The sequence below is a fragment of the Marmota monax genome, unplaced genomic scaffold, assembly GCF_021218885.2.
Source record: "Marmota monax isolate L192 unplaced genomic scaffold, Marmota_monax_Labrador192_F-V1.1 WCK01_AAM20220418_F8-fsc00008, whole genome shotgun sequence".
NCBI lineage: Eukaryota > Metazoa > Chordata > Mammalia > Rodentia > Sciuridae > Marmota > Marmota monax.
This window is the reverse complement of record NW_026694432.1, coordinates 18,886,133-18,913,159: the sequence shown is the minus strand read 5'-3', so window position 1 is coordinate 18,913,159 and position 27,027 is coordinate 18,886,133. Positions and strand designations below refer to the sequence as shown.

The window sequence follows — 27,027 nt, the reverse complement described above, 5'->3', positions numbered from 1 at the left end:
AATAAGAAAGGATATTAGACTAAATAGAGGAAAACCAAATATATAAACTTAATACATTGACATTAAAACCTTTCAAGTTTCAGTCAGGCACTGGTGAATTCCTGTAATTCTAGCTATTGTGGAGACTGCAGGAGGATTGTAAATTTGAGGCCACCCTAAGCAATTTAGCAAGACCCTGTCTCTCCGAAAAAAGAGCTTGTGATGGAACTCAATGATAGAGTGCCCCTGGGTTCAGTCCCTAGTACTTTGGTGGTGGAGGGGGGCAGCTTTCAGATTTCTAAGAGGTTCTTGTGTTCCTCCCTTATCTGTGACTTATCTGCTTTCTGCAGTTCATTTACCTGTGCTCTTTTTTTTTTTTTACTTTATTTTTTAATTTGTCTAATTAGTTATCAACTGTGTTCTTAAAGCATTAAAAGGAAAATCCTAGAGAGAACACATTCACATAGCTTCTGTTATATTGAATTATTATGATTATTTTTAGTTATTTTCATGCCTATTACTGTGCCTAATTTAGAAATTAAACTTTCTCATAGGTTTGTATGTGTAGGGAAAAATACATTATATACAGGGCTCAGTACTATCATTTCAGGGATCCACTGAAGGGCTTGGAAGGTATGCACTTAGAATGAAGGGCATCACCTTTTTATATGTATAAATTTGAAGTAACATTACCACTTTGTGGTTTTTACGGTATTTTCTCTAGAGACCAAGTTTGTTTTTCTTGGGGTAGGAAGGCAGGGGAATGCTGAAGATTAAACCTAAGGCCTTGTGTATGCTAAGCAGGCACCATTGAACCATATCCCCAGCCCTATGATCAGGCTTAAAATAAGAAGGGGCTGAGGTGGAGTGAGTAGTTTGAGGAGTAGGCATTACTTGTTATTTAAGCCATAGGCACAGAGGTTGAGAGTTAGAAATGTATTTTCCTTGTTTAAACGCCCCTCCCTCTTAGGGATACTGGGGATTGAACCTAGGGCCACACATTAAGTTAGGCAAGCGCTCTACAATGTCTTTAAATTTATCTTTATTTAAAGATTGGGGCGGGCATGGTGGCACATGCCTGTAATCCCAGCAATACAGGAAGCTGAGGCAGGAGAATTTAAAGTTTGAGGCTTAGGAGAGTTGGAGAGACTCTATCAAAAAAAAAAAAAAAAAAAAAAAACTGGCTGGGGACATAGTTCAGTGGTAAAGCACCCCTAGATTCAGTCTCCAGTAATCCCCCAAAAAATTGGATAGAGAAATTGATCAAAGGATACATACTTACAGATAGACTGGAGGAATAAGTTTAACACAGCTCTTCTGCATAGTGACTAATGATGATACGTTGTATGATATTTTTATTTTGTGTATGATATGTTCTCTCCATGAAAAGGACAACTAGGCCCCTTGCCTAGCATGAGTGAGGCACTGGATTCCATCCCTGGCACCATATAAAAATAAGCAACAAAATAAAGGTATTGTGCTCATCTACAACTAGAAAAAATTAGGGGAAAAAAAAATGGACAACCATATGAGGTTGCTTAGGGCCTCCCTAAGTTGCAGGGGCTGGCTTTGAACTGGTGATCCTCCTGTCTCAGCCTCCTAAATTGCTGGGATTACAGGCGTGCACACTCATGACTGGCTTCTTAGCACTTTTTCCAGTTGTGGTGTTGTGTTTGTGCATGTTTTGTTCTTTTGAGCTGGTCTTGCTTGGAGCTCATGGTCTCAAGCAACCCTTCTGCCTCTGCTTCCTGAGTAGCTGGATTGCTAATTCACTGGAATGCTAATTCGCTAAGGCATATGGCTTCCAGTTTTATTGAGGTTTTTTTTTTTTTGTACCAGAAATTGAACTTGGGAGTACTCAACCACTGAGCCACATCCCCAGCCCTATTTTCTATTTTTATTTAGAGACAGGGTATCACTGAGTTGCTTAGTGCCTCAGTGTTGCTGAACCTGGCCTTGAATCTTCCTGTCTCAGCCTACTGAGCCACTGGGATCACAGACGTGCGCCACCACTCCCGGCTTTTTTTTTTTTTTTAATAACATTTTTAGGAATAGGTGGACATAATAACTTTATTTTTATGTGGTGCTGAGGATTGAACCCAGTGCCTCATGTGTGTTGGGCAAGGTCTCTACCTCTGAGCCACAATCCCAGCCCGTTTTTTTTTTTTTTTTTTTTTGTAATATACATTTTAGTTTAGAATCATTTTATTTCATGTCTCTTCAGTCTTTTAGTCTTCAGTGACTTCAAGAGACGTTGTCCTTAGATCAGTTAAGAAGTACAAAATGTCTGTTTATGTCATTATTGTTAATGTTAACTTTGATCATTTGTGTATCATCCATAGAACTCTCCACTGTAGTTTTTACTATTTTTTCCTTTAATAGATGGGAAAATATTTTGAGACTGTATAAATGTATCTCCTTAAAGTTTCACCCTTTTGTTTTAGCATTTATTGATAATTCTTGACTGATTCAGATAATACTGTGATAAGTGTTTACTTACATTATAGATTTAGCCAGTGGAAGGCCCCTCGAATAGGATCCTATTGATTCTTGCTCTTTTCAGTTTGCTTTTTTTTAATATTGTTTTTTTAGTTGTAGATGAACACAATATTTATATTTTATTTATTTTTATGTGGTGCCTTGCACATGCTAGTCAAGTATTGTACAGCTGAGTTACAATCCCAGCCCCTCAATCTGCTTTTCTTAAAAATAAAAACAATATTTAAAAAAATCTTGGGGCTGGGGATGTGGCTCAAGCAGTAGCGCGCTCGCCTGGCATGCGTGTGGCCCTGGTTCGATCCTCAGCACCACATACAAACAAAGATGTTATATCCACCGAAAACTAAAAAATAAATATTAAAAAAAAAAATAAAAAAAATCTTATTTCATTCTTAACTGTAAACTTTTCACAAGATATTATTTTACTGATTCTAAATTCATTTACTTTTCAAGATGATTTGATGTGAATGTTTAACTATCCTTACATTCTTCAAGGAGATGAATGTTAATTACTTTGCTTTTTATATTTTTGCAGTACTGGGGATTGAACCTAGGGGACTATCACTGAGCTACATTCCCAGCCCCTTTTATTTTTTATTTTGAGATGGTCTTTCTAAGTTGCCTAGTGTGATCTCAAATTTGTGATCCTCTTTCCTCAGCCTCCAGAGTAGTTTGGGATTATAGACATGTGCCAATAAGCCTGTCTTGAGACTAAGTATTTTAAATGCTGTTATTAAAAGCATACTGGTGAACTTAATGTATTTCTTAGGACTTGGTAAGACAGTATTATAAAGTTTTATGTTTTCTAATTTAGCATTAAAATTTGGGGCAAATTTAATCTGTATTTTTGAGATTGAATTAAGAAGGCACAATTTCGGGACTGGGGTTGTGGCTCAGTGGTAGAGTGCTTGCCTTGCATGTGTGAGGCACTGAGTTCAAACCTCAGCACCACATTAAAAAAAAATAAAGGTACCAAAAAGAATAAAGAAGAAAGACCCAATAAAAAATAAAAAAATTTAAAAAAGGCACAACTTCAAGGTGTGTGTGTGTAGGGGGGGCAGTGCTGAGAATTGAACTCGGCCTTACATGCTATAGGTAAGTGCTCTGCCCACTGAGTTACTGCTCTGAATTTTGTTTTTCATTATTCTAGGGATCAAACCCAGGGCCTCATGCATGCCAGGCAAATGTTTTACCACTGAGCCACACCCCTAGCACAAGGCACAATTTTATTTAACAGTTAAATCTTCTGCTAAACTTAAAAGTAGTTAGTGAGGTTTTCTTGTAGACCAGGTTTTTGCTTTCTAGGAGGCTTTTTTGTGGTGCCAAGGATTGAATTTATGACTTTATACATGGTAGGCAAGTGGTACCACTGAACTAAACCCTTGGCCCCTTCCTGGGAGCTTTTGATGTAGTTGTTGCTACCTCCCATGAAACATGGCAGTGCAATTTCAGTTTCAGTTGGGGGTGCAGATTTAGGAGGATGTTGAAAGCTGCAGTGTTTAAAGAAGTCTCAAAAAAAGGGAAAAGAGATTGAAACTTTACCTTGAAGAACATAAGGAGAGAAGCAAGACAGTCTTTGCTTAAAGAAAATAAAAGCAGTAAGAATTGAGGAATTGTCAGATGTTCAATGCCTGCAATCTCAGCTACTCTGGAAGCTGAGGCAGGAGAATCACAAATTCAAGGCTAGGGCACTTTCCTATCATGTTCAAGGCCTTGGGGTCAATCTGCAGTATCACCACGTTTTTTTTTAATATTTATTTTTTAGTTGTAGTTGGACACAATAGCTTTATTTTTATTTTTTGTGGTTCTGAGGATTGAACCCAGGATGTTGCACATGCTAGGTGAGCGTTCTACCGCTGAGCCATAACCATTATGGGGCCATTATCACCACATTTTTAAAAAGCAATAGGAATGAGCTGGATGTGATGGCACATGCCAGTAAACCCAGGAGGCTGAGGCAGGAGGATTGCAAGTTCAAAGCCAGCCTCAGCAATTTAGTAAGGCCCTAAGCTAAGCTTAGTGAGACCCTGTCTCAAAAAATAAAAAGGGCTGGGGATGTGGCTCAGTGGTTAAGAGTACCTGGGGTTCAATTCCCAGTCCCCCAAAATAAAATATAATGATGTGACTTAATGAAGAAACATACTTGAAGCCTAAGGTGTATAGATGTTGGCAGTAATAGAAGAGGCTAGGTAAGTGGTAGGTCTTTGTAGTTTATGAAAGATGAAACTAGGTAGATGAATTTGATTGTTTTAAGTAAAGTGCTGTTGAAAGTTTGACCAATTCCAAAGATTGTTTTATAACAGATTTTCCTATTATAAATAATATATCCTTTATTGAAACTTGGGGAATATATGGGAAGGAAAGGGGGAAAAAATGAATACTCCTGCCCAGGAACATCAAAACTTTTCAATTCTTTTAGGTTGGACTGAATTAATTTTCTTTTTTAGAGAGAGGGGGAGAGAGAGAGAGAATTTTAATATTTATTTTTTAGTATTTGGCGGACACAACATCTTTGTTTGTATGTGGTACTGAGGATCGAACCCGGGCCACACGCATGCCAGGCGAGCGCGCTACCGCTTGAGCCACATCCCTAGCCCCTGAATTAATTTTCTTACTTGAATGATAATTGATTCCCACAGACTGGAGTATATGAGTGAATTATTAATATTTTCAAAGCAATTTCTTTTAAAAATAATATCCCTGATCTTGGTTTCTCTGAAATCTGGATATGTGAAGTGTGGGACATCACAAAAACATATTTTTCTGAATAAGCAATTTGCTTTTCCCCCCTTTTAACATTCATAGAATAAGAGTAGTAGTCAGTTCATTACAGACTCATTCTTTGTTAATTTTTGTGTAAATATTTGTAATAACAATGTAGAAAGATCATGGATTTGGTAGCCTTGTAGTCCTGGTTATGGATTTTGGTTCCTTTTTATCCTTGGGCAAGTAATTTCTTTGAGTTTTAGATTTTCTTGTCTCTGAAATAAAAAATAAGCAGGGTGTGGTGGCACAGGCCTATTATCCCAAGGGTTTGGAAGAGTGAGGCAGGAAGATTACAAGATTGAAATCAGCCCCATCAATTTTAGCAAGACCCTTCCTCTCTCAAAAAATGAAAAGTGGGCTGCAGTTGTGGCTCAGTGGTAGAGCGCTTGCCTAGCATATGTGAAGCACTGGGTTTGATCCTCAGCACCACTAAGGTATTGCGTCCATCTACAACCGTGCCCCCCCCCCCCCAAAAAAAAAAAAAAAAAAAAAGGTAAAAGTGTTAAGTTTGTTGGCCTCTACACACCACCCGGCAACTCAGGAAACTAAGGATGGAGGATTGCAAATTCAAGGCCAGCCTTAATGACTTAGCGAGGCCCTAAGCAATTTAGTGAGATCCTGCCTCAAAATAAAACGTAAAAAACAGCTGGCGTTGTGGTTTAGTGGTTGATTACTCCTGGGTTAAATTCCTAGTACCAAAACAACAAAAAAAGGAAAGGACTGGGGATATAGCTCAGCGGTAAGGTACTCCTGGGTTTATTCCCTAGCATTGCTCCTGCACACGCTAAAAATAAACAGGAAAAATAACAGTCCAAGTAGGGTCATTATGAAGATTGCTGTAATATATATGTACAGTGCCTAGATCTTGGAAACTTAAGTGATAGTATGATTTCTACCAAAAAAGAATAGCAACTGACAGTCAAATCATAGTTACCTGTGGGTAAATGGGAGCAAATGTATAAATTAAGGTCTGTGAACTCCTATTTTCCACTTTTGGGCTTTTTTTCCCCATTCATTTTTGTTGTTGCTATTGTTGTAGATGGACACAATTCCTTTATTTTTTAACCCAGTGCCTCACACATGCTAGGCAAGTGCTCTACCACTGAACTACAATCCCAGCCCCATTCATTTTTTAAAAAGTGTATTATGATTTCATGTGTACAATAGATGGCTTTTAGATTAAATTTATGAAGGACTCATAAAGACTGAGTAATAAAATAAGCCTTTAGTTTTTTTCAAGGAAAACTCAAATAATCCATCCCTAAGTGAATTTATTTAAGCTCTCCCTGGGGGAATGTGGGTGGTTTTCTTGTCCTACCATGGAGTTAGATCTTTCTATAGTCTGTTCATCAATGTTTCACAACCCTATGAGGTATTTATCTTTATATTATAGAAAAGAAATTCGTAGTCCATGAATATGTTCAGGTCCCTGGGATTAGTGTAGGATTTCCATGTAGGTTGATCTGACTCTAGTACGCATAGAATTTTGTGTGTCATTTTTGTGCTTCCCTTTTCAGACCACTGATGTATGTTTGAAGTTACTTCCATTAGGATGAAGTTACATTAGAATGAAGTTAGGCTAATAATTAGCCTAAAATAAGTATAATAATAAAGTGAATCTGTTTAGTCATAAAATAGGACTTTAACGGGCTGGGGTTTTGGCTCAGTGGTAGAGCGCTCGCCTAGCATTTGGAGGCCCTGGGTTCAATCCTCAGCACCACTTAAAAATAAATAAGTAAAATAAAGGTATTGTGTCCAACAACAACAAAAGAATTTTTTAAAAATGGACTTTAAAAGTCAAAAGTAATTTTTATTAATTGGGATGCTTGGGTGTTGCTAGCTGTTTAAAATCGAAGAAATATAAGTCAGTTTGCTGGATGTGGTAACACATGCCTCTGTAATCCCAGCATCTCTGGAGGCTGAGGCAGGAGGATCACAAATTCAAGGACAGCCTAGGCAACTTAGGGAGACCCTGTCTCAAAAAGGGTTGGGGATGTGGCTCAGTGGTTTAAGTGCCCTGGGTTCAATTCTTTGTACAGAAAAGAAATAAAAGCCAGTTTATTTGTGGAAATATTCTATTTAGCATAAATAACTTAAACTTTAGTATGTTCAGATAAGTTTTAACTAATCATTTCATTCTTTTTTTCATAGGAACGTCAAGGTCGTGGAAAATAGAAAGCAGTTCTGAACAGACTGCAGCAACGGTTGCATCTGCATATCCTAAGAGGAAAATTGACCTTCAAGAGAATTAGGACTTTTTTCTTAATTTCATTGACTTCAGAGACGATTGCAGACTTGCAGTTTAAGTATTGGAATTTCACAAAAGACATAGGACTTAACTGGAAAATGAAAAAAAAAAAAAAGAAAAAAACAGAAAAAAAGTAAACAAAAAATTCCTCTAGGTAGTTTAGGTGAAAAATGTCCCTTTTATTTTGGCTTCGGTTGTGATTTCAGAGCATAATGCTTTGGTTTTTTTGTCTTTTACTATGTTTTTCGGATTTTTAAGTCCGTAAGTGCATACAGTTTTCTCTAATTTTTAAACCCTTTCCTCCTCCCATTTTGACATTTGCACTTGGAGAACACTTGAGTTGCAAAGGTTGGGTGTCCACCCCAGAAAGTGGGAATTTGATTTTTCCCTTCCGAACTGGAAGAACATTTTTTATGAAGAATTTTTGTCTAGGAGAAATTTAACAGTGTTACCCAAGGTTGTGTCTTTAAGGGTGGTTCATTTTCTCTGACCCTTTGTTACTCAAAGTAAAGTACTAGGAGTCCTAAGAAATGTTCTGTTCTTGTACATTATACTGATTAAGTCAGGATTAATTTGATTTCAAAGCTAAGAACAGTGGTAAAAACTCGTTTTCAGAAATGCATTTTGGAAGAGAAAAATATTGTAAAACGTGTAGTGAATGTTTCTTCAGTTTCTTGTTCAGCCAATGAGGAAAGGGCATTGCCTTTCTTTTTACCATTAATCACTTCTCAATAAACGTGAGATCCTGTTGAGCATCACTTTTAGTACCATTTAGTATTATTTGAATCTGCTATATGTTGTGAAAGATTTAGAGTATAAAGAGTTCTAAGAGGCAAGATAGCAACTAATTTAGAAAGTTTGTGTTGAGAGGAAATAGTTCAGGTTTGCTTTGTACCTAGGGCTGTATAACCATGACCCCTGCAAAGCAAGGTGGGTCAATATTCATAATGCTTTATTTCTGGATACTTTCCAGAGAAGATAGAGCCACTGGTAAATCATTCATTCAACAGATAACTGTGTTTATTAGGTGCCAGGCACTACTAACTCCACAAAACTCTGGCCAGTGATAGTAGGGGAGGTGGTAGCACCCAGTATCCAAGGATATAAGTGTTTAATCTGAAATATGGGTTATTGCTTGGTGGTGCATGCCTGTAATTGCAGTAACTTGGGATTCTGAGGAGGAGGGTCACAAGTTCAAGTTTGAGTCAGTCTTAGAGACTTATGGAGACATTTCTTGAAAGGGCTAGAGATGTAGCTGAGGGGTAAAGTGCCCTGAGTTCAATCCCCAGTACTTAAATAAATGAATGAATAAATAGGACTGGGGATATAACTCAGTGGTAGAGCATCTCTGGGGGCAAAACAAAACCAAAGTATGTTTTATTTAGACAGTATTCCACATGGATTCGTGTCCTAAAAAAATGAAATTCCAGTGAACCCAAGTCTTTGGAGTGACTTATAACCATACAACACTTAATTCATTCTTGTTTTTTCACCTAGATTTGAAGGGCTTCTGTGCCTTAAAGATTTTTTAGCTCTTAATATGTCCCAATTCAGGGGTTGGGAATGTGGCTCAAGAGGAGAGCACTTGCTGGCATATCTGAACCCTGGGTTTGATCCCCAACACACACACACACACACACACACACACAAGTTTAATTTTGGAGAGGTAGTTTGTTTAAAAACATCTGTACTAAGAGAACTCTGAAAATGGGTCTTAATACTTGTTGACACTTTTGCCCTTAAGTGACTCACTTACCCTCTTCTACATAGCCCAGGCTGCTAAGTCAAGGGTGCAAATGAAGTAAGTCAATGCTGATTTTTAATTAACATTGTAGTTAACACTTAGCAGGCAACAACTTTTTATATCAGGGATACAGTGTAATATTCTGGATATTCCTGTCAAGCTTTTTGAAGAAACATTTCTGCCCGCCCCAAAATTACGGAAATCCTTGTGGTTTTTCATTAGTTTGAATTTGCCAGATTTCCCAGTAAGAAATGGGCTGGGTGTGTGCTGCATGCTTATAATCCCAGTGACTGGGGAGGAGACTGAGGCAGGGGGATCACAGATTTGATATCAGTGTCAGCAACTCAGCAAGGCACTATCTTGAAATAAAGGGCTGAGGGTGTAGCTTAGTGGTAAGCCCCTGACCAAGTCCCTGGGTGTGTTGAATCCTCAGAATGGGGCGGCAGAGGGGAGAGCAACACTCACTATTTCCACTTTTAGCCTTAACTTGTGGAACTTCTACAGGGTTCCCTTGGGCTTGTTTAGTATTTTGCTTTCAAGCAGGAAAATAATCCAGAGAAAAGCAAATTTAAAAGCAATTTTACTTATATTTTCCTATGTTGAATTCAAGTTGGATATATATATATTCAAGACTTTTTTCTTTTTTTGTAATTTGATATGTTAAAAAGTTCAGTAGTTGCTTCCCAGTCTTTATTTTCATATTACATATAGAAAATACTCATATGGCTTTGGGAATAGACGAAAAGGAACTATACCTCCTAACAAAATCACTCATTTCACCCTCCTGAGTGTGAGGGGTTCAGGATCGTGGACTTCTGTATTAAAAAGAACCCAAAAGCCACATTGGCTTTTTCTTTTCTATTTTTGTAGTGTAAGAAAATTAGACTGTTGACTCTTGGGAGGTTGATTTCAAAGTTGGTTTAGTGAAGGCTCCGAAATGCAGTTGAACCTAGTTGTTTACTGAAGACTTGCCACTGGGAATTTTTAACTTTCTCAAGGCTTTGTTCAGAATTTGCTGCTGTTTGTGAATTTTGTAACGTTGAAGATAGCTGTTAAAGATGAGGGGAAATTGAATCTTATACCATCAGTGTCAAAAATTCAAAGATTTTAAGACTTCTAATATGAACAAAATACATAAATTTTATATGTACTCAATTTTAACTATATTTGATTGGCTCTGTCTTCTTGCAATATGTTCCATTTAAAAAAAAAAAAAAACAAACTTACTTGGAAATAGATTTTTTGGGAAAAACATGGGAAGTTCTCATGGGAAAAATAATATGGGAAGTTCTTCACTAAGCTTCCCAAGTGTCAACATCCTTATAACCATAGTAAAATCATCAAAACCAGTACTACTAAATGATCTACAGATCTTACTTGAATTGTGCCAGTTGTCACACTAACCTCCACCCCCCTTTCCTGGTTCTGCATCCAGTCCAATCTAGGATTCCACATTGCATTTAGTTGTCTTTAGTATCCTATAATCCATGACAATTCTTTAGTCTTCATCTTTCATGACTAGATACTTGGAGAATACTAGCCAGTTAGTTATCTTATAAAATGCCCTCCAAACTATATTTACCTTATGATTTCTTGTTATTAGATTGAGGTGGTTATTTTACAAAAGTACTGTGCCCTTTTCAGTGAATTATATCAGATTACATGTTGATATGAACTATTACTGATAACTGCAATCACTTCATTAAAGTGATGTCTGCCAGATTTCTCTGCTGTAAAGTTATTAATTTTCCCTTTGTAATTAATAAGTTACTTGGGATATACTTTGAAACTCAATTCTTTGACCAACTAATTCTGGCATCTATGAATTGCTACTGCCTGCAACAAATATTACTGTAGTGTTTGCCTAATTCAATAGTTCTATTCCTTTTGCATTTATCAATTAGAATTCTGTAAGGAGGATGTCACTCATCAATTTTTTCCGTGATATCACTATGGATTTATGTCAGTGCTATCATTTGTTGCTCAGATTATCCCAGCTTTAACCATGAGAGCATTTTCAGTTGACCCATGGCTTCGCTTCTTCCTTGCTAGGGATCCAAACACAGGGCTTTGGGCATTACATTTTTTGGAACTCTTTCTTTGTAGTACTACAGGATGTTTCAGGCTAGTTTTGCATTTCCCCTGCCTAACCCCATTTTCCCAAGCAACTCTGGTTCCTTTTATTGGAGAATATTTAAAATCCATCCATTGCTTTTTTTTTTTTTTTTTTTTTTTTAATCTTCAAATTGCAGTGTCTTGTTAAGGTGGAGTTTTGGGTGGTGGTTTGCAGTGCTGGGAGCTGAACCCAGGGCCCGTGCATGTTAAGCAAGTACTCTTCCACCGAATGTGATCATCCCCTGCCCTGATTTCTTTTGAGACAGGGTCTCACCAAGTACCCCAGAATGCCTTAAAATTTTATGATCCTTTTGCCTCATTTTCCCCAGTAGCTGGGATTACTAGAATTATAGGCTTGTGCCACTGTGACCTATAAGTTTTTAAAGTGTGTAAATGGAGGATTGGCTTAATAAAAATACTTAATCACTTCATTTTATCCCTTAAATAGCACTATATATGAAAATATCTGGAGTTAAGTCTTTTACTTGGCCTAATACTTAACCTACAACCGGGCTCAGTGCACATGGGTTGCATCCTGCTCTGACTTCCACCTTTATCCTGAGGTCCCAAACGTTGGAAGTCCTCTCATTAGAGGTGCAGGGCTTTTCCTGTCAGAAAGCAGTCTTTCTGCATTGGGAAGCAATGCCACTATTGCTTGTCACTAGTGGTTTCTGAGCAGCTAGTAAAACTTACCCTTTTATTTGGAAATGTAATCTGCATTACAAAACTGCTGGGTTTGCAGGTGGGAAGCCTGTGGCTGCAGAATTAAGCATCCTCAGCGAGGCTAAGTGACTTGGAGAAGGTCCCACGCTCTTGAGGCCAGTGGGTCCTGGTGTCCGGGATCCTCTCTGGAGCTCCGCCTGAGGCCTTGCTTGGCAGCTGGATGGCGTGTGCACGACACCGCTGTTAGAAGAGGACAAACCTCTCCCTGCTTTCTCCTGGTTCGGTCCATATTCCCCTGACGTCGCTGCATTTTCTCTCTCTCTGCTTTCTCTCTGGCTCTTTTGCCATTGCTTTTGTGCCTGCGCAAAAGCCTCCTCCCTGCCCCCTCACCTCTCACCACCTCAGGTGAGCTGTGAGTTGCGCAAAAAAAACTGGCTGTTGGGATTTTGCACCACTCTGCCAGCAGGTTACTCGGGTTCATGGCTTTCTTCAGCCCTTTCAATAATGCTCACATATGAGACTTGGCTAAAAATTGGAAAGCTGTTAGCACCACCTGCTGGCCATAGAGGTTGTTTATGTCCAGCACGAGGAAAGAATAATTGAGTTCCCCTTTAAGGGGCAGCATCCTGAGGAAGCTATTTTATTGCACTGTCCAGTTTAACATGTCTCTTTTTCCATCTCTTTGGCCATTCAGTCTGAATTTTCTAAGCTCCTGTGCTAATGATGGCCACTGGGGGAAAGAAAGAAAAAGATTGTAGAGTCCAGTTTGAACACACAGTTTGAAGTTGTGGGAGTTATGTATAGTACTGTAAGACCAAGAGGGGCATCCACCCAGACTATCCTTTTTTTAATTGGCTTTTTCTTCATGGCTCCTCTCCACCCCTACCCTCCTTCACAGCTTCAGTTTCCACTCACAGGCACTGTTTCATCCTTAAGGAACTGTGTACGGTGCTGTGCAAATCTATGCATATATATCTTCATTGGAAAAAGGAAATGACTTCTTAAACCACTTGTGTTTTTTACAGGGGTTTAAATTAACTAGCAATGCTTTTTAAATAGAAGTTCAGGTTTTTGTAAAAAGCACATACTTTGGTGTAAGTTTCATTATCCTTTTAAACGTTAAAAACCTTTTGCTTTATTACACATAAGATCAGTGTGCACAGCACGTGTATACGTTTTTAATTTATACATACAATTTTATTTTACAAAAATGGAATAACGCCAAGCTATATGCAGGACAACCCTTATCCCCTGCAACACTTTTTAGTTATGATTCCATGAGTTTTCAGTTCTGGCCCACCATTGAAGGACCTAGAGCTTTCCTGACAATGTAATATAGGTAGCCTTTTGGGATCCTGGGATAAATGGAGCCCCTAGGGCCTGGGGCTCCCTCAGTCATCAAAAGCAATTTGGCAGATGCATATCTTTTAAAATCTTGCTTCCAAACTTGCTCTGGAGCATTAGAATCCAAACTTTTCAGGATTTTTGCTTCCCTGAAGCCTCTCAGTCTAAAGAGTTAGGCACTTAGGTATTAGAGGAGTGTTATTTGAGATTTGAGACATTTTGATGCAGAAGTATGGGGCATGTCAGGGGGTGTGTGGTTGAGGAGTAAGCTGACCAGGATTGGATAGGGTTGGGGGCTAGTCCATGCCAGGCACAGTTCTATGCATAGACTATGGCAATGGGACTTGCCTTCAGTGGGACTTCAATTCTGGTGAACAGATAAAATATTTATCATGAGAATGAATACTATATTGAAAAGTAACACAAAGTATGAGGAAGGGAAAGCCATGTTACCAGAAGCCCAGAGAGGTGAAGACAAGTTGGGTAAGGTCTTGAAAGCACCCATTTTTGGAAAAAGCATATTTCATTTTCCTTCACTGGTATCTATATCCTTACCTAGCTGAAGTTTCACGTTCCATCATAATTCCACTTTAGCCTCAACTCCTTGACCCTTTTAAAATTTTCCTATATTTATTTATATATTTTTAATATGCTGAGCATTGAACCCAGTGCCTCACTCATGCAAAGCAAGTGCTCAATCACTTGGCTTGACCATTTTATCTCCCCTCAGTGCTGAGGATCGAACCCAGGACCTTGCACATGCTAGGCAAGCACCCTGCTACTGAGCCATAATCCTAATTACATTTCATTCTCCACCCACCTACACATATGCAGTTCAGAGTGGCTGAAGAAAATCATTTAACCAGTGTCTAATTATTTTTGGGTGGCACTAGGGATTGAACCCAGGGCCTTGAGCATGCTTAGCACTCAGAGCTACACTCCTAGCTTCCAGTGTCTCATTGTTAACTGATAATCATCAACCTCAGGAGGAAAGTCATTTCTCCTGTCAACTGAATCCTAATGTCAAGAAAAGCATTTCATACCCTTTCCCTTTCCTTAAGTTTCCAATACCTCCTCTCCCACCCCTGCATTCAGTTAATGACTTCCCACACACCCAGCTTACCTCTCTATTCCTCTTTGCAACAAAATCCCAAATAGAAGCTATTATTCATTGATGCCATTTCTCTCCTTCCCATTCTTTTGGACCCATTCCTATCAGGTTTTCATCTCCTTTCAGTGGGATCACTTTTTTCAAGGTCACTAGTTACTCCACATTGCCAATTCTCTGTCCTCATCTTGTTTGACCTATAAGCAGCATATGATGTTTATGCTTCTGTCCTTCACTTTGATTCTAGCACAGCATTCCTCTTGATTTTCCTATTTCACTGATTGTTCCTACTCAAGTTTCCTTGATTGGCAGTTCTGCTCTTTGCCCTATTGGTGGCATAGATTTCATCTAATCCTGGGACTTTACAAACAGCATCTTAGTACCAACAGCTCACATGTAGACAGATCAGAGCTCCTGAACTTATGTATTCAACTGTAAGCCTCTCCACTGGATGTCTCACCTCCAATCCAGTGTTTCCAAACTCAAAACCCTTCCATGTGTGCTCTCATCAGTAATAAACTCAGCCATTTTCTCAGATCATCTTATTAGTTGGCCATGTGTCACCCTGGCCAAGTCACACACTCACCTAGATGATTGCAGTAGCCCCTTGGCTGGTCTCTACTTCCACATATGCCTCCTGGACTCTCCTCCCTCCATATTGCAACAGAGTGAACCTATGCAGATGTACATCAGATCAAGCATTTCTCAGTTCACACCTCCTGGCTCATATCTCAGAAGAGGCCAAAGCCTTTAATGATCCACAGACCTTAAGCCATCTGACCCCATTCCTGCTCTTGTCACACTTTCACTGTTCCCTTCTCTGCTCATCGTGTTCTCCCTATTACTCTTCAGATACACCAGATCACCTGGAGGATCTGTCTTACAGCTGCATCTTCTCCCTAGAATGCTCTTATAGATCTGCAGTGCCCACTCATTCCTTAGCCTCCTTTAGGTTTTTCAGCAGAGATTGTCACCTTGTCAGGGAGGTCTTCCCTGTCTATATTCTCCACCCCTATCTCCCACACTGCCTGTCCCCCTTGCTGCAGACTGACAATAAGTAGTGATGGACCTAATTCTGTTCACTCTAGCCAAGTCTGTTTCTTTTACTCAGAGATCTGGTGTCAAGAAAGCCAACAAAAAGCTGTCATTAAAAAAAAAAATGTATATATCAGTAATTACTAGTTCACAGAATTTCAAAAATAGTTTCTATTCTCAAATCTCAGCTCCTTCTACTTTACTAGGGTGAAAGAACCCTGACATGGGAATCAGGAACTAGGCTTGGATCTACCACTGTGGAGCTCTGTAACCTGTGACAAACAAGTCATTGAGTTTGGTCTGCTTGGTAAGTGAGGGGCCTGGACAAAATAATCATTCAGGTGAACCTACCTCCAGTCCATCAGCATGTCCTGTCAGCTCCACTTCCAGGATAAATCCCAACGCTGTCAATGTTTCTCCATCCCTGCTACCACCAACCACCCTTCCCATGTTGTTGTCATCTCCTGCCTGGGGGACTGCATCATCTTCCTTACTGATATTTTTCCTTTCATTTGCCTTCCACATAACTGCCTGAATTTTTATTTATTTTTTTTTACAATATAAATCAGCACCTATCCCTTTCCTTCTTGAACCCTCCAGGGGCTTCCTGTTTTATTTAGAATACCCCTTGTGTTCCTTAGCCTGATCTAGGGCACCCCTTGCCACCTGGGTTTGAGTTTTGGTCTGCTTGGGAAGTGAGGGGCTCTCAGCCCTTCCAGGACACTCATTCTTGCATTGGCCATCCACTGTTTCCTTTTAGGACTCAACTTCAGCCCATTTCTTAATTGACCTTCTTTTCCTGACCACCTTACCTAAAATCGAATCTTAAAAAAAAAAAAGTGGTCCACTTGTTATTTTAAAATTCAGCTCCCTGGCTGGGAATGTGATTCATTTGTAGAGCACTTGCCTAGTATGTGTGAGGCCCTGGGTTTGATCCTAACCACAAAATTAATAATACATTTTTAGAAGTAAAAATCAGCTTCTTATTTTCTGTTTGCATCATAACATTCATCACAATGTATTTTTGGGAGGGGGTTGGTTACTGAGGATTGAGCCCAGGAGTACTCTACCACTGACCTACATTCCCAGTCCTTTAAAAAAAAATGTTTAATTTTGAGATAGATTTTCACTAAATTGCTAAGGCTGGCCTCAAATTTGAGATTCTCTTGCTTTGTCCTCCTGAGTTGCTAGGATTATAGGCATGCACCACCTTGCCCAGCAATGTAACATTATTTTATACTGTGCAATACTCATGTAATGGAATACTCTGCATCTGTAAAAGATAGGAATCTATGTACTGATATAGAACAATTTCTACAATATGTTGTGAAATAAACCCAAGGTACAATACAGAGTGTATAGAATACCACCATTTGAATAATGGGGGGTATATTTGCTTGTATATGAATGTTATCTCTGGATGGGTACAGAGAAAACTGGTAACATTGTTTGCCTCTATAGGGGGAACTAGGTGGCTAGGAGAAGGAATGGGGAGCTTTTCACTGTACATCCTTTTGCGTTTTGAATCATAATGTATCACCTATTAAAAATAAATATTTAAAAGTTGCATACTTGCTTTGTTTCCTATTTCCTTAAAGACAATGATTAAGTTCGTAAGAGCATACACCATGTCCTTTCTTGTTCACTATTATTCCTTAGCATTTAACACAATATCTGGCACCTAACTAGTGCTCAATAAGTACTTAAAGAATGAATGAAGATCTCTTCCAGCTCTAACATTGTGGTTCCAATTTTAGGGCTTTGAGAATATAAGAAATAAAGAGCTGGGCACAGTGGAACATGCCTGTAATCCCAAGGACTTGGGAGGCGAGACAGAGGGATTGCAAATTTGAAGCCAGCCTCAGCAGTTTACTGAGACCCTGTCTCAAAAAATAAAAAGGGAGGCTGGGGTTGTGGCTCAGTGGTAGAGCACTCGCCTGGCATGTGTGAGGCACTGGGTTTGATCCTCAACACCATATAAAATAAATAAAATAAAGGTATTGTGTCAATGTGCAACTAAAAAACAAACAAAAAAAGGACTGGGAATGTAGCTCAGTTGTAAAGCATCCCTGGGTTCAATCCCCAGTGTGAAAAAGGAAGAAAGAAAGCCAGGCATAGTGGCACATGTCTGTAATCCAGCCTATTTCGGAGGCTGAGGAAAGAGTATCATTTGAGCCCAGGAGTTCAAGGCCAGCCTGGGTAACATAGTGAGATTCTGATGGGTAGATGTAGAGGACAGGCCTGATCACAGATGTCCTGTTGCTAGAACATAGTCTCCTACCCCGAGTGAGAGCATGTGTAGCCAAAAGAGGACAATAATCGTTTTAGACCATACCTTTTAGGGCTTTGGGGTAAGATAGTTCAGAAGCAGGCAAAGAAGCTCTCTTCCCTGTGGCTTCAAGACTTTCAGAATTATAACAGTGTGTTTTCAAGACTGACTGCGCCAGATTCTAAACTCCCTGAGGTCAGGAACAGGGTTTGTGAATAGGAACTAGTATACTCAGAGCTTGGCATGGAATGAACAAAAGAATGGATGGGTGAAGGAATGAACAAACACAGGAGTTGAGAGGACTTCAGAACAGAGAAACTCTAGAACCAAGAGATGTCATACTCCATATGGCCAGGAGGTGACACTAGAGCATTTCTGATACAGTATTTCAGCCCAAGCCTTTGAGTCTGAGGTGGAGAATCTTATCTTGACTAGGCAACAGACAGGGTGGAGTTGGAGTGATTTTTAACAAATGTATTAAGGAATTTTCAGAAGAGACACAGCTGGGCCAGGAAGGCTACAGCCCCACACAGAATTAAAAGCTATGGAGGTAGACAAGTGCTATTGTTCCCTTAGGAACCCTGGGAACGGAGGACTAAGTTTGAGGCATTTAGGGAAAATTTACAGAAGAAATGACATTCGAACTGAGCCTAAAAATGAGGAGCATTTATGTGGTTTAAGGTAGAGAGAACGGACTCATGGGAGATTAGAGGAATATAATAAATTTCCAAGGATGGCTGGATTATCCTGGGATTAATGGGAGATATAAGGGTAGAGAAAAAGTTCTGCTCCCTGAGAGTTTACTTTCTTTCTTTCTTTTTTTTTACTTTTTTAAGGTGTTGGGAAATTGAAGTCAGGGCCTCGTGCATGCCAAGCATGTGCTGTATCACTGAGATACACCACCACTCTGAGAGTTACTTTTTTATTTATTTATTTATTTATTTGCAGTGTTAAGGATTTAATTCAGAGCCTGGAACACACCAGACAAATATTCTTCCACTGAGCTACATTCTCAGTCTGAGAATTTACGTTTTTGATAAAATAATAAAAATCTTATGGTTCAATTAATGCAGTGCATACAGAAGGGACCCCAAAAATAGTCAGTAGATTGAGATGTATGTGTCAGGCAGACAGTAGAGGCGAATAAACTTGTTGAATGAATGAATCATGAAACTGGATAGTTTATTTGCTAAATCCTATATCCTGGCCCTGGCTGATGTTTTAAGAGTTTGTTTTCCAGGATTATTACCCCTATGTGAGACCTTTTTTCAGACAACATTTCTTTTTACAAAAGTTGAGAAATCTTGATCCCAAAGGGAAAAGAATTGCAATGACCTGTAAGGTCCCTGGCATCCAGAGCCTTATTACAAGTCCTGTTGCTAGAACACAGTCTCCTACCTCAAGGCTGCTGAGACAATAGTAATCATATATACATGTGTATCCATATATATATATACACATAAACCATATGTATGTATATACATATATAAACATATATGTATATACATATATATGTATATTTGTTGTTTTTAATTTAATTTTTTAAGCAGAGATGGAACCCCGGGGTATTTTACCAATGAGCTAATGTCCCTAGAATTTTTTTTTTTTTTTTTTTTTTTGCCAAGTTGATTAAGGCCTTGCTAAATTTCTGAGGCTGATCTTGAATTTATGATCCTCCTGCTTCAGTGTCCTGAGTCACTGGGCATGTGCCACCACATCCAGTGTCATATATATGTGTGTGTCATATATATTTTTATTTATATATTTATTTTATTTTACTGAGGATTGAACCCAGTGCTTCATGCATACTAGGCAAGCTCTCTGCCACAGAGTTACAACCCCAGTCTCCACTTGTATTTTTATAAGAACTGATGTCACTCATCATTTCTATGTTGACAAATTCACTGTAAACTTTGACATTCTCATTCTTACTTAATTCAGAGGGCTGCTTCTGTCCTGAAATATTCCCCTTTCTCCGTATGTGACCTCGTATTCTCCAATCTGCCCCACATCTCTTCTTTTCTTGTTTTCCTTTGTTAGCTTCTCTTCCTCCTCTCTGTAACCCTTCAAGTTGAGTTCCAGCCTCTGGCGTCCGCTCACTCTTTCCTTGTCTCTGGGTCATCTCATTCTGCCCCATGGTTTCAGTTACTATTTGGATGTCAACAGTCCTTGGAGTTCAGAGCTCTCCCCATAACCCTCTTTCTGAGCTCCAACCCACATACATACCCAACAGCCTACCAGACTTTTTCATTTGGATGTTTTTCAAGGCATGTTAATTTCAATACATGCAAATACTCTTCATCTTCCCTACAGAACCTGTTCACCCCCAGGGTTCCAATTGTGGAGAATGGCGGCATCATCCAGTTGGTTGCTTAAGCCAGAAGCCTGTATGAGTCATTCTTGATTCAAGTCCTGATCAGCCCACCCCCTCAAATTCTCCTGAAACTGTACTGCTCCCATCTCCACTTCTGTGATCTCTAGCTACTTCCTCTGCAGGCCATTCTCGCCTCAGTAGCCAAAGTGACTTAAAATGCAAATAGGAACATGTAATGTTTCAATACCCTCTCATTGCACTTATGTAAAACCCAAGCTGTTAGCCATGACCTTCAAGACTGCATGATCTAGGTGATGCCCACCTCTCAAGGTTCCATCTCAAGCTCTTTTATTCCCCCTCTGCTTCAGCCAACTTGAAGTTTATTAAAGCATTCATTCACTCATTCATTCGCTCATGCAGGCATCAAGGTATTTAGTAGTGCCTCACATGAGCCAGGTGCGGTAAGAGGTGCTAGGGTGTGAATAAAGCGAATGTCTCTGTCCTCCAGGAGCCCCCAGTGGTCTCTCTTCCTGGCTCAGGGTCTTCTTGCTGCTCCCTCTGCCTGAACTCCCTTCTCTAACACATACACACTATGCCCCTCATCTACTAACTCCTCCTGCTCCTCATGCAAGTCAAAATTGAATGTCTCTGAAATGTCCCCCAGACCTCTCAAGCTCAGTTAGGATGTTCTGTCATGAATTCCCATGCTCCTCAACCTCCCTTCATGAATCAGGTCTAAATCCCTTTCTGAACCAGAGTTTTCCATAAGACCAAAAACCAGGTCTACTCTGGTCATTGGTGCCTGGAACGTTGCTCAGCTCATATCGTGAACTTAATACATACTGTGGAATGAGGAATGAAAGCATGTACCTTTTCACTTGGATCTGCTTTTCTAGAACATTTGAAGATTTCATTCATATATATATATATATATATATATATATATATATATATATATATATATAATTTTTTTCCCTTCTCCTTCTTCTTCTTGGTACTGGGGATTGAGCCCAGGGGTGCTTAACCACTGAATCACACCCCCAACCCTTTTTATATTTTATTTTGAGACAGAGTCTTGGTAAGTTGCTTATGGCCTTGCTGAGTTGCTGAGATTGGCCTCAAACTTGTAAACCTCCTGCCTTAACCTCCCCAGTCACTGAGATTACAGGTGTGTACCACTGCACCCCTCTGGGGATGACATCTTAAATGCTAGCACACATATAGCCACCCTAGTCAAAATCTTGCACAATCTACTGCCATGCTTTAAAGGAGACCGATGACCCATGACATCTTCCTGATTTAAGACAGCCTGCATGAAGATCTGCTGATAAAGCCCTTTCAGAACTCTGTTCTTCCTACAGAAAGGAAGCCCAAGTATGTCACTCTAAGACTATGGGCTTGAAGCTGAAAGAGAGTCTTGTTTCCAGTCTTCTACTTCCTAATTGTGGGCCCAGGTCATTCAATGTTTCTGACCCTCACCCTTTCTACCTGTGAAGTCAGGCATGATAATACATGCATTGCTGGGCCACTGAGGAGTTCGTAAGCTGTCTCTGTTACAAAGAACCCTTGGGCCATTCATATTAGTTTCTTTTCTAACTGCAAGGCAGTATGGGTCAGTGGTTAGGAGTTTGGGTTCTGAGAGAAATGGTCTGATTCTGTCACTTCTTAGTAAACTGACTGGGGAAATAATATCTCTCAGTCTCTGATTCTTCAGGTAGAAAACAGGACAAAACTGGGTTCATGTGGTGCTTGCTTATAGTCCCAGCAATATGGGAGCCTGAGGCAGGAGAATCTCAAGTTTGAGGACAGCCTCAGGAACTTAGCAAGATGCTGTCTCAAAAAGTTAAAAATATTTTTAAAAGGGCTGGGTATGTAGTTCAAGTGGTAGAATGCTTGCTTAGCATGCATGAGTCTTGGGTTTGATTCCCAGTAGTACAAAAAGAAAACAGAGCGGGGGAGGGAGGGAGGGAGGGAGAGGGGGAAGGAAGAGAGAGAGAGAGAGAGAGAATAAGGACAGAACCATATGTGCATCATGGGACTGTTGTAAGCAGTATGTGGAATTTATGTGTATAAAAAAAAAAAGCTCAGGGCTGGGATTGTGGCTCAGTGGTAGAGTGCTCGCCTAGCATGCATGAGGCACTGGGTTCGATCCTCAGCACCACATAAATGTAAAATAAAGATATTGTGTCCACCTAAAACTTAAGAATAAATATTAAAAAAAAAAGAAAGAAAAAGCTCATCCCTGAGTGCCTGGTTCTTTAATAAGTGCTCAATAGATGTGTTCAGTATGTGACAAGGATGATGAGGGGGATAGAGAGAGAAGTTCAATCAGTAGTTTAAACCCTCATTGGTAAATTTTTTTTTGGTGCTGGGGATTGAACCCGGGGCCTTGTGCATTCGAGGCAAGCACTCTACCAACTGAGCTATATCTCTAGCCCCAAGATGAATTCATTTTTTTTTAAGAGAGAGAGAGAGAGAATTTTTTTGAAATATCTATTTTATAGTTTCCAGAGGACACAACATCTTTATTTATATGTGGTGCTGAGGATCGAACCCAGCGCCGCGCATGCCAGGCAAGCGCACTACTGCTTGAGCCACATCCCCAGCCCCAAGGTGCATTCATTTTTATGGAACTATTTATTGAGCTTCTAATTTATGAAGGGTCCAACGTGAACCAGGTTGCCAAGTCCAGTAGAGAAGACTTGTATACAAGTAAAGAAGATTTCACATGCAAAGTGATAAAGGGCTTAAGAAAACTTTCATAAAAAAAAAAAAAAAAAAAAAAAAAGCACTGGATGCAGCTGTGCAGGTCTGTAATCCCAGTGCCTCCGGAGGCTGAGACAGGAAGATCTCGAGTTCAAAGCCAGCCTCAGCAAAAACTGAGGCGCTAAGCAACTCAGTGAGACCCTGTCTCTAAATAAAATACAAAATAGGGTTGGGGAATGTGGGTCGAGTGCCCCTGAGTTCAATTCCTGATACCTTCCGCCCCCGACTGCCCCCGCAAAAAAAAAAAAAAAAAATGCCAAAGGACTCAAAAACTTGTTGAATTAAAGAAGCCCAAAGCAAAAAAGAGTAAACACTGCATGATGCCTTTTATCGAATTCTAGAACTGGCAAAACAAGAATGATTCCTGCTGGGTTTGTTGGAAACCTTCTCTGCCTTGATCTGATAGTGGACACCTGGGTATGTGCAAAATATTTCAAAAATTCATCCAACACACTGGGCATGGTGCTGCACAGTGGTGCACACGTGTAATCCCAGCAATTGGGGAGGCTGAGGCTGGAGGATCACAAGTTTGAGACCAGCCTCAGCAATTTATTAAGGCACTAAGCAACTTAATGAGATCTTGTTTCAAAATAAAAAATAAAAAAATAAAAAGGGTGGGGATGTGGCTCAGCACCCTTGGGTTCAATCCCCAGGACCCCCCACCCCAATATTCATCTAATAGTATACTTAAACTTTTTATACCTTATGTAAATTGTGTTAGGAAAAAACAAACGCCAGAGGAGTTTCCAGAAGGGAGCAGTTTCTCCCTTCAGAGAACTGAGCAGGCCTCTTCTTCAGAGAACTGAGCAGGCCTCGTGGTGGGAGAAGGAACTGCAGGGGGGAAATGGGCTCTCACTTGGTGGCTCAGTGACAGAGGATCTAAACAAAGCATTTAAAGTTCCCTTAATGGAGTCAGGAATCATTAGTAAGTGGTTTTGGAGATTATTTGCTGTTTACAATGCAAAACAGGAAAAAAAAAGAAAAAGGAAAAAGATGTTTGGGATTATATAATTGCAAAAGTCATGGTCAGGGAGGTAATTATCAAGTGTAACATGAGTGTTCTATTTTGGGCCTTATTGCTAGCTCTTCTGGCCCTTCATTCTCTTTGGCTAATGTGATTGGGAGTTGTTTTGCTAGCTCTCTTCTGTTGGAGGCAGCTGGATGATGGGAGGCAGTGGGTGAGGGGGATGCAGTGGGGAATGATAAATCACATTTCTGCTGGTCTTTCCTGTTCACAAGACACTTGTGTACCCCCAGGAGGGAGGCAGGGGTATTAGGCACGGTGCTGATTGCAAGCAACAGAAACTGATTCTGGGTAACTTAAAAAGAGAAGGAATATGCCAGGAGGTTGTCAGATAGCTCACAGATTCAGAAGGAGAACTGGAGACCTAGGGCAGGAAAAAGGCAGGAATCAAGGAAGACTTATATAAAGCCCTATATTGTAGGGTCTGTGTTTCTTTTCTTTTCTTTCTTTTTTTTTTTTTTCATATCTGGGATTGAACCCAGGAGTGCTAAGCCACTGAGCCACATCCCCAGACCTTTTTATATTTTGAGACAGGGTCTCACTGAGTTGCTAAGTGTGCATTTGCTGAGGCTGGCTTTGAACTCAGGATCCTCCTGCCTCAGCTTCCCTTGCTGCTGGGATTACAGGTGTGCATCACTGCACCTGGCTGGGTCTTTGTTTCTGGAGCATAACTATTTTACAGCTTGGGAATGACCAAGACCTATTTGTTTGTTGTTTGCTTTTTGTTTTTGATACCAGGTATTGAACCCAGGGGCGATTAACCACTGAGCTACATCTCCAGCCTTCTCTCTCTCTCTCTCTATATATATATATCCATAGTTGTAGATGGACACAATACCTTTATTTTGTTTATTTAGTGTTTTTTTTTTTTTATGTGGTGCTGGGGATCGAACCTAGGGCCTCACACGTGCTATACAAGCACTCTGCCACTGAGCCACAACCCCAGCCCCCTTCCCAGCCCTTTTTATTTTTTATTTTGAGACAGGCTCTTGATGAGTTGCTTAAGGCCTTGCTAAGTGGCTGAGACTGGCCTTAAACTCACGATCCTCCTGTACAGCCTCCAAGATGCTGGGATTACAGGTGTGTACCACTGCGCCCATTTTAGGACCAATTAGCAAGGAAGAGCGAACCTGGACCTGGAAGACAGAAGTAGATTGACCAGCAGAGGAAAGAGGTTTCCGGAGGGAATGGCTGCATGAGCAAAGTCAGGGAAGTAGCCAGGGGAGGCGAGGGTGTGGAGGGGTATGCCGCCTGTGTCAGGGAGCCGCAGGGAAGCGCTGGGAAGGAGGGTGGAGGCTCCACTGTGGGGCTCTGCCTGCTTCTGTGACAGCTTTGCTTTCGAGCCCGGAGGCAGCAAGGATCTGCGGAGGCTTCTACAAGGGAATGAGGGTTTCTATTTGCACTTTTAGACAAATAATCTGGTACCCATGAGACGTTGGGTGATGCAACAAGAATTTGGACCTGGGCCATCTGACAACGTGAGCAGCAGTGTCAGCTGCTCCTGAAAGACAGACTGAGGGAGAGGAGGACCAAGGTGGGGCTTTAGTGCCTGAGTCATTGGAGGCCAGAGAGGGAGCAGTTTTGGGGTGCTCTAGGGCTGAGGCCAGTTTGCAAAGTGCTAGAGACTGAGTGGGCAACGAGGGTGGAGCTCCAGGCAGATGAGACGAGGGTGACAAGTGCCAGCTCTCTGCCACCTTTTCCTGCCTGTACTGCCCTCAGCTCCTTCTGGGCTTCCCAGCCCCAGTCACAGCCCCCTCCTCACAGCTGAGTTTTGCTTCTGGAACCCTCTCCTCCAGCCTGTCCTATAGCCTGACAAAGAATCTTAACTGGAGAGACCTTAGATGTGAAAGCAGAGGCTTGGTGCAGGGAAGGGACTTGCCAAAGTCACACAGCCAGGAGGAGACAGTGCTGATCTCAAAGCCTCATCTCCTCTGTCTTATCCAGGGCTCTTCCTGGGGTCGATAGATCTCTCCTGAAAAACTGGCCCTGACTGAGCCCTTCATGGGATCATTTCACAACCTTGTATTGTGTGTATACTCGGTTGCATTACGTATTCAATGGCTGGTTCTACTTATTTGTTCAATTTTTTGCAGTGCTGAGGATTAAACCTAGGGCTCCGCCCACATGCTAGGCAAGCCCTCTATGCTTATAATCCCTATGCCTTTAATCTCAGTTACTCGGGAGGCTCAGGAAGGAGGATCACAAGTTTGTGGCCAACCTCAGCAACTTAGTGAGACCCTGCCTCAAAATAAAATATAAAAAAAGGGTTGGGGATGTGGTTCAGTGGTTAAGTGCCCCTGGGTTCAATCCCCAGTAACAAAAAAAACAAAAAACAAAACAAAACAAAAAACACCAAACAACAACAACAAAAGTCCCTCCTGAAATGGTAACTTGTATGTTAAGCAAATTTTATTTTATTTATTTATTTTTATTATTTTTTTTTTAGAGAACTTCTTTTAATATTTATTTTTTTAGTTTTCGGTGGACACAACATCTTTGTTTGTATGTGGTGCTGAGGATCGAACCCTGGCTGCACGCATGCCAGGCGAGGATGCTACCGCTTGAGCCACATCCCCAGCCCAGCAAATTTAATTTTAAATATTAAATATTGTCAGCGTTTTCCATGCTAAGCTGACTCGTGGTAGGGACATGGCTTCTTTTGGACCACATACCTGTGTGACCTTCTGCTTTTGCACAGCAAGCCCAGAGCGAATATGGTGGGTGACAGGGAGTCAAAGACTAATTTTCTGGGGAGAGAATCTGTGAGGTTAATGGCTTTTGTTGGCTTTTGGTTGTAGACATTGTTCTTGTTTTCTTTCTCTGGAAGGTCCAGGAAATGGGTGTGGGTCAGTTTGTTCACAGGAAAGATGGGCCAGCACAGGAGAGGCGGTCCGAGCAGACCTGGAGGGGAGGCCCCTGCACGTCCACATTTGAGTTTTCCTGTAGGGCGTCGCATTGGAGTTTTTCTTGCCTGGGCTGCATTGTCCCTGTGATTTACCCAAGTTGTGAGCAAGGCTGGTTAGTGGGCAGACCTGGAATTAGCCTGTGGTTAGTGCTGACTGAGGAGTGAAAGGAAGAACAGAGGGATTGTATCTGAGCAAAGGTGATTTGGAACCTCGTGGTGCCCGAAAGATGGGATGACAAGGGAGAAAG

The 27,027-nt window shown here is 40.6% G+C and overlaps 1 protein-coding gene across 1 annotated transcript in view; it reads left to right on the top strand.

Annotated features, from left to right (window-relative positions):
- The window catches only part of Ythdf2 (YTH N6-methyladenosine RNA binding protein F2), a 34,796-nt gene extending 26,546 nt beyond the window's left edge, over positions 1-8,250 (top strand). The window contains exon 6 of the mRNA XM_046468754.2: positions 7,396-8,250. Within this exon, the coding sequence (XP_046324710.1) occupies positions 7,396-7,496 (101 nt within the window). The 3' untranslated portion in view covers positions 7,497-8,250. The remainder of the gene's footprint in view (positions 1-7,395) is intronic.
- Positions 8,251-27,027: the final 18,777 nt, after the last annotated feature.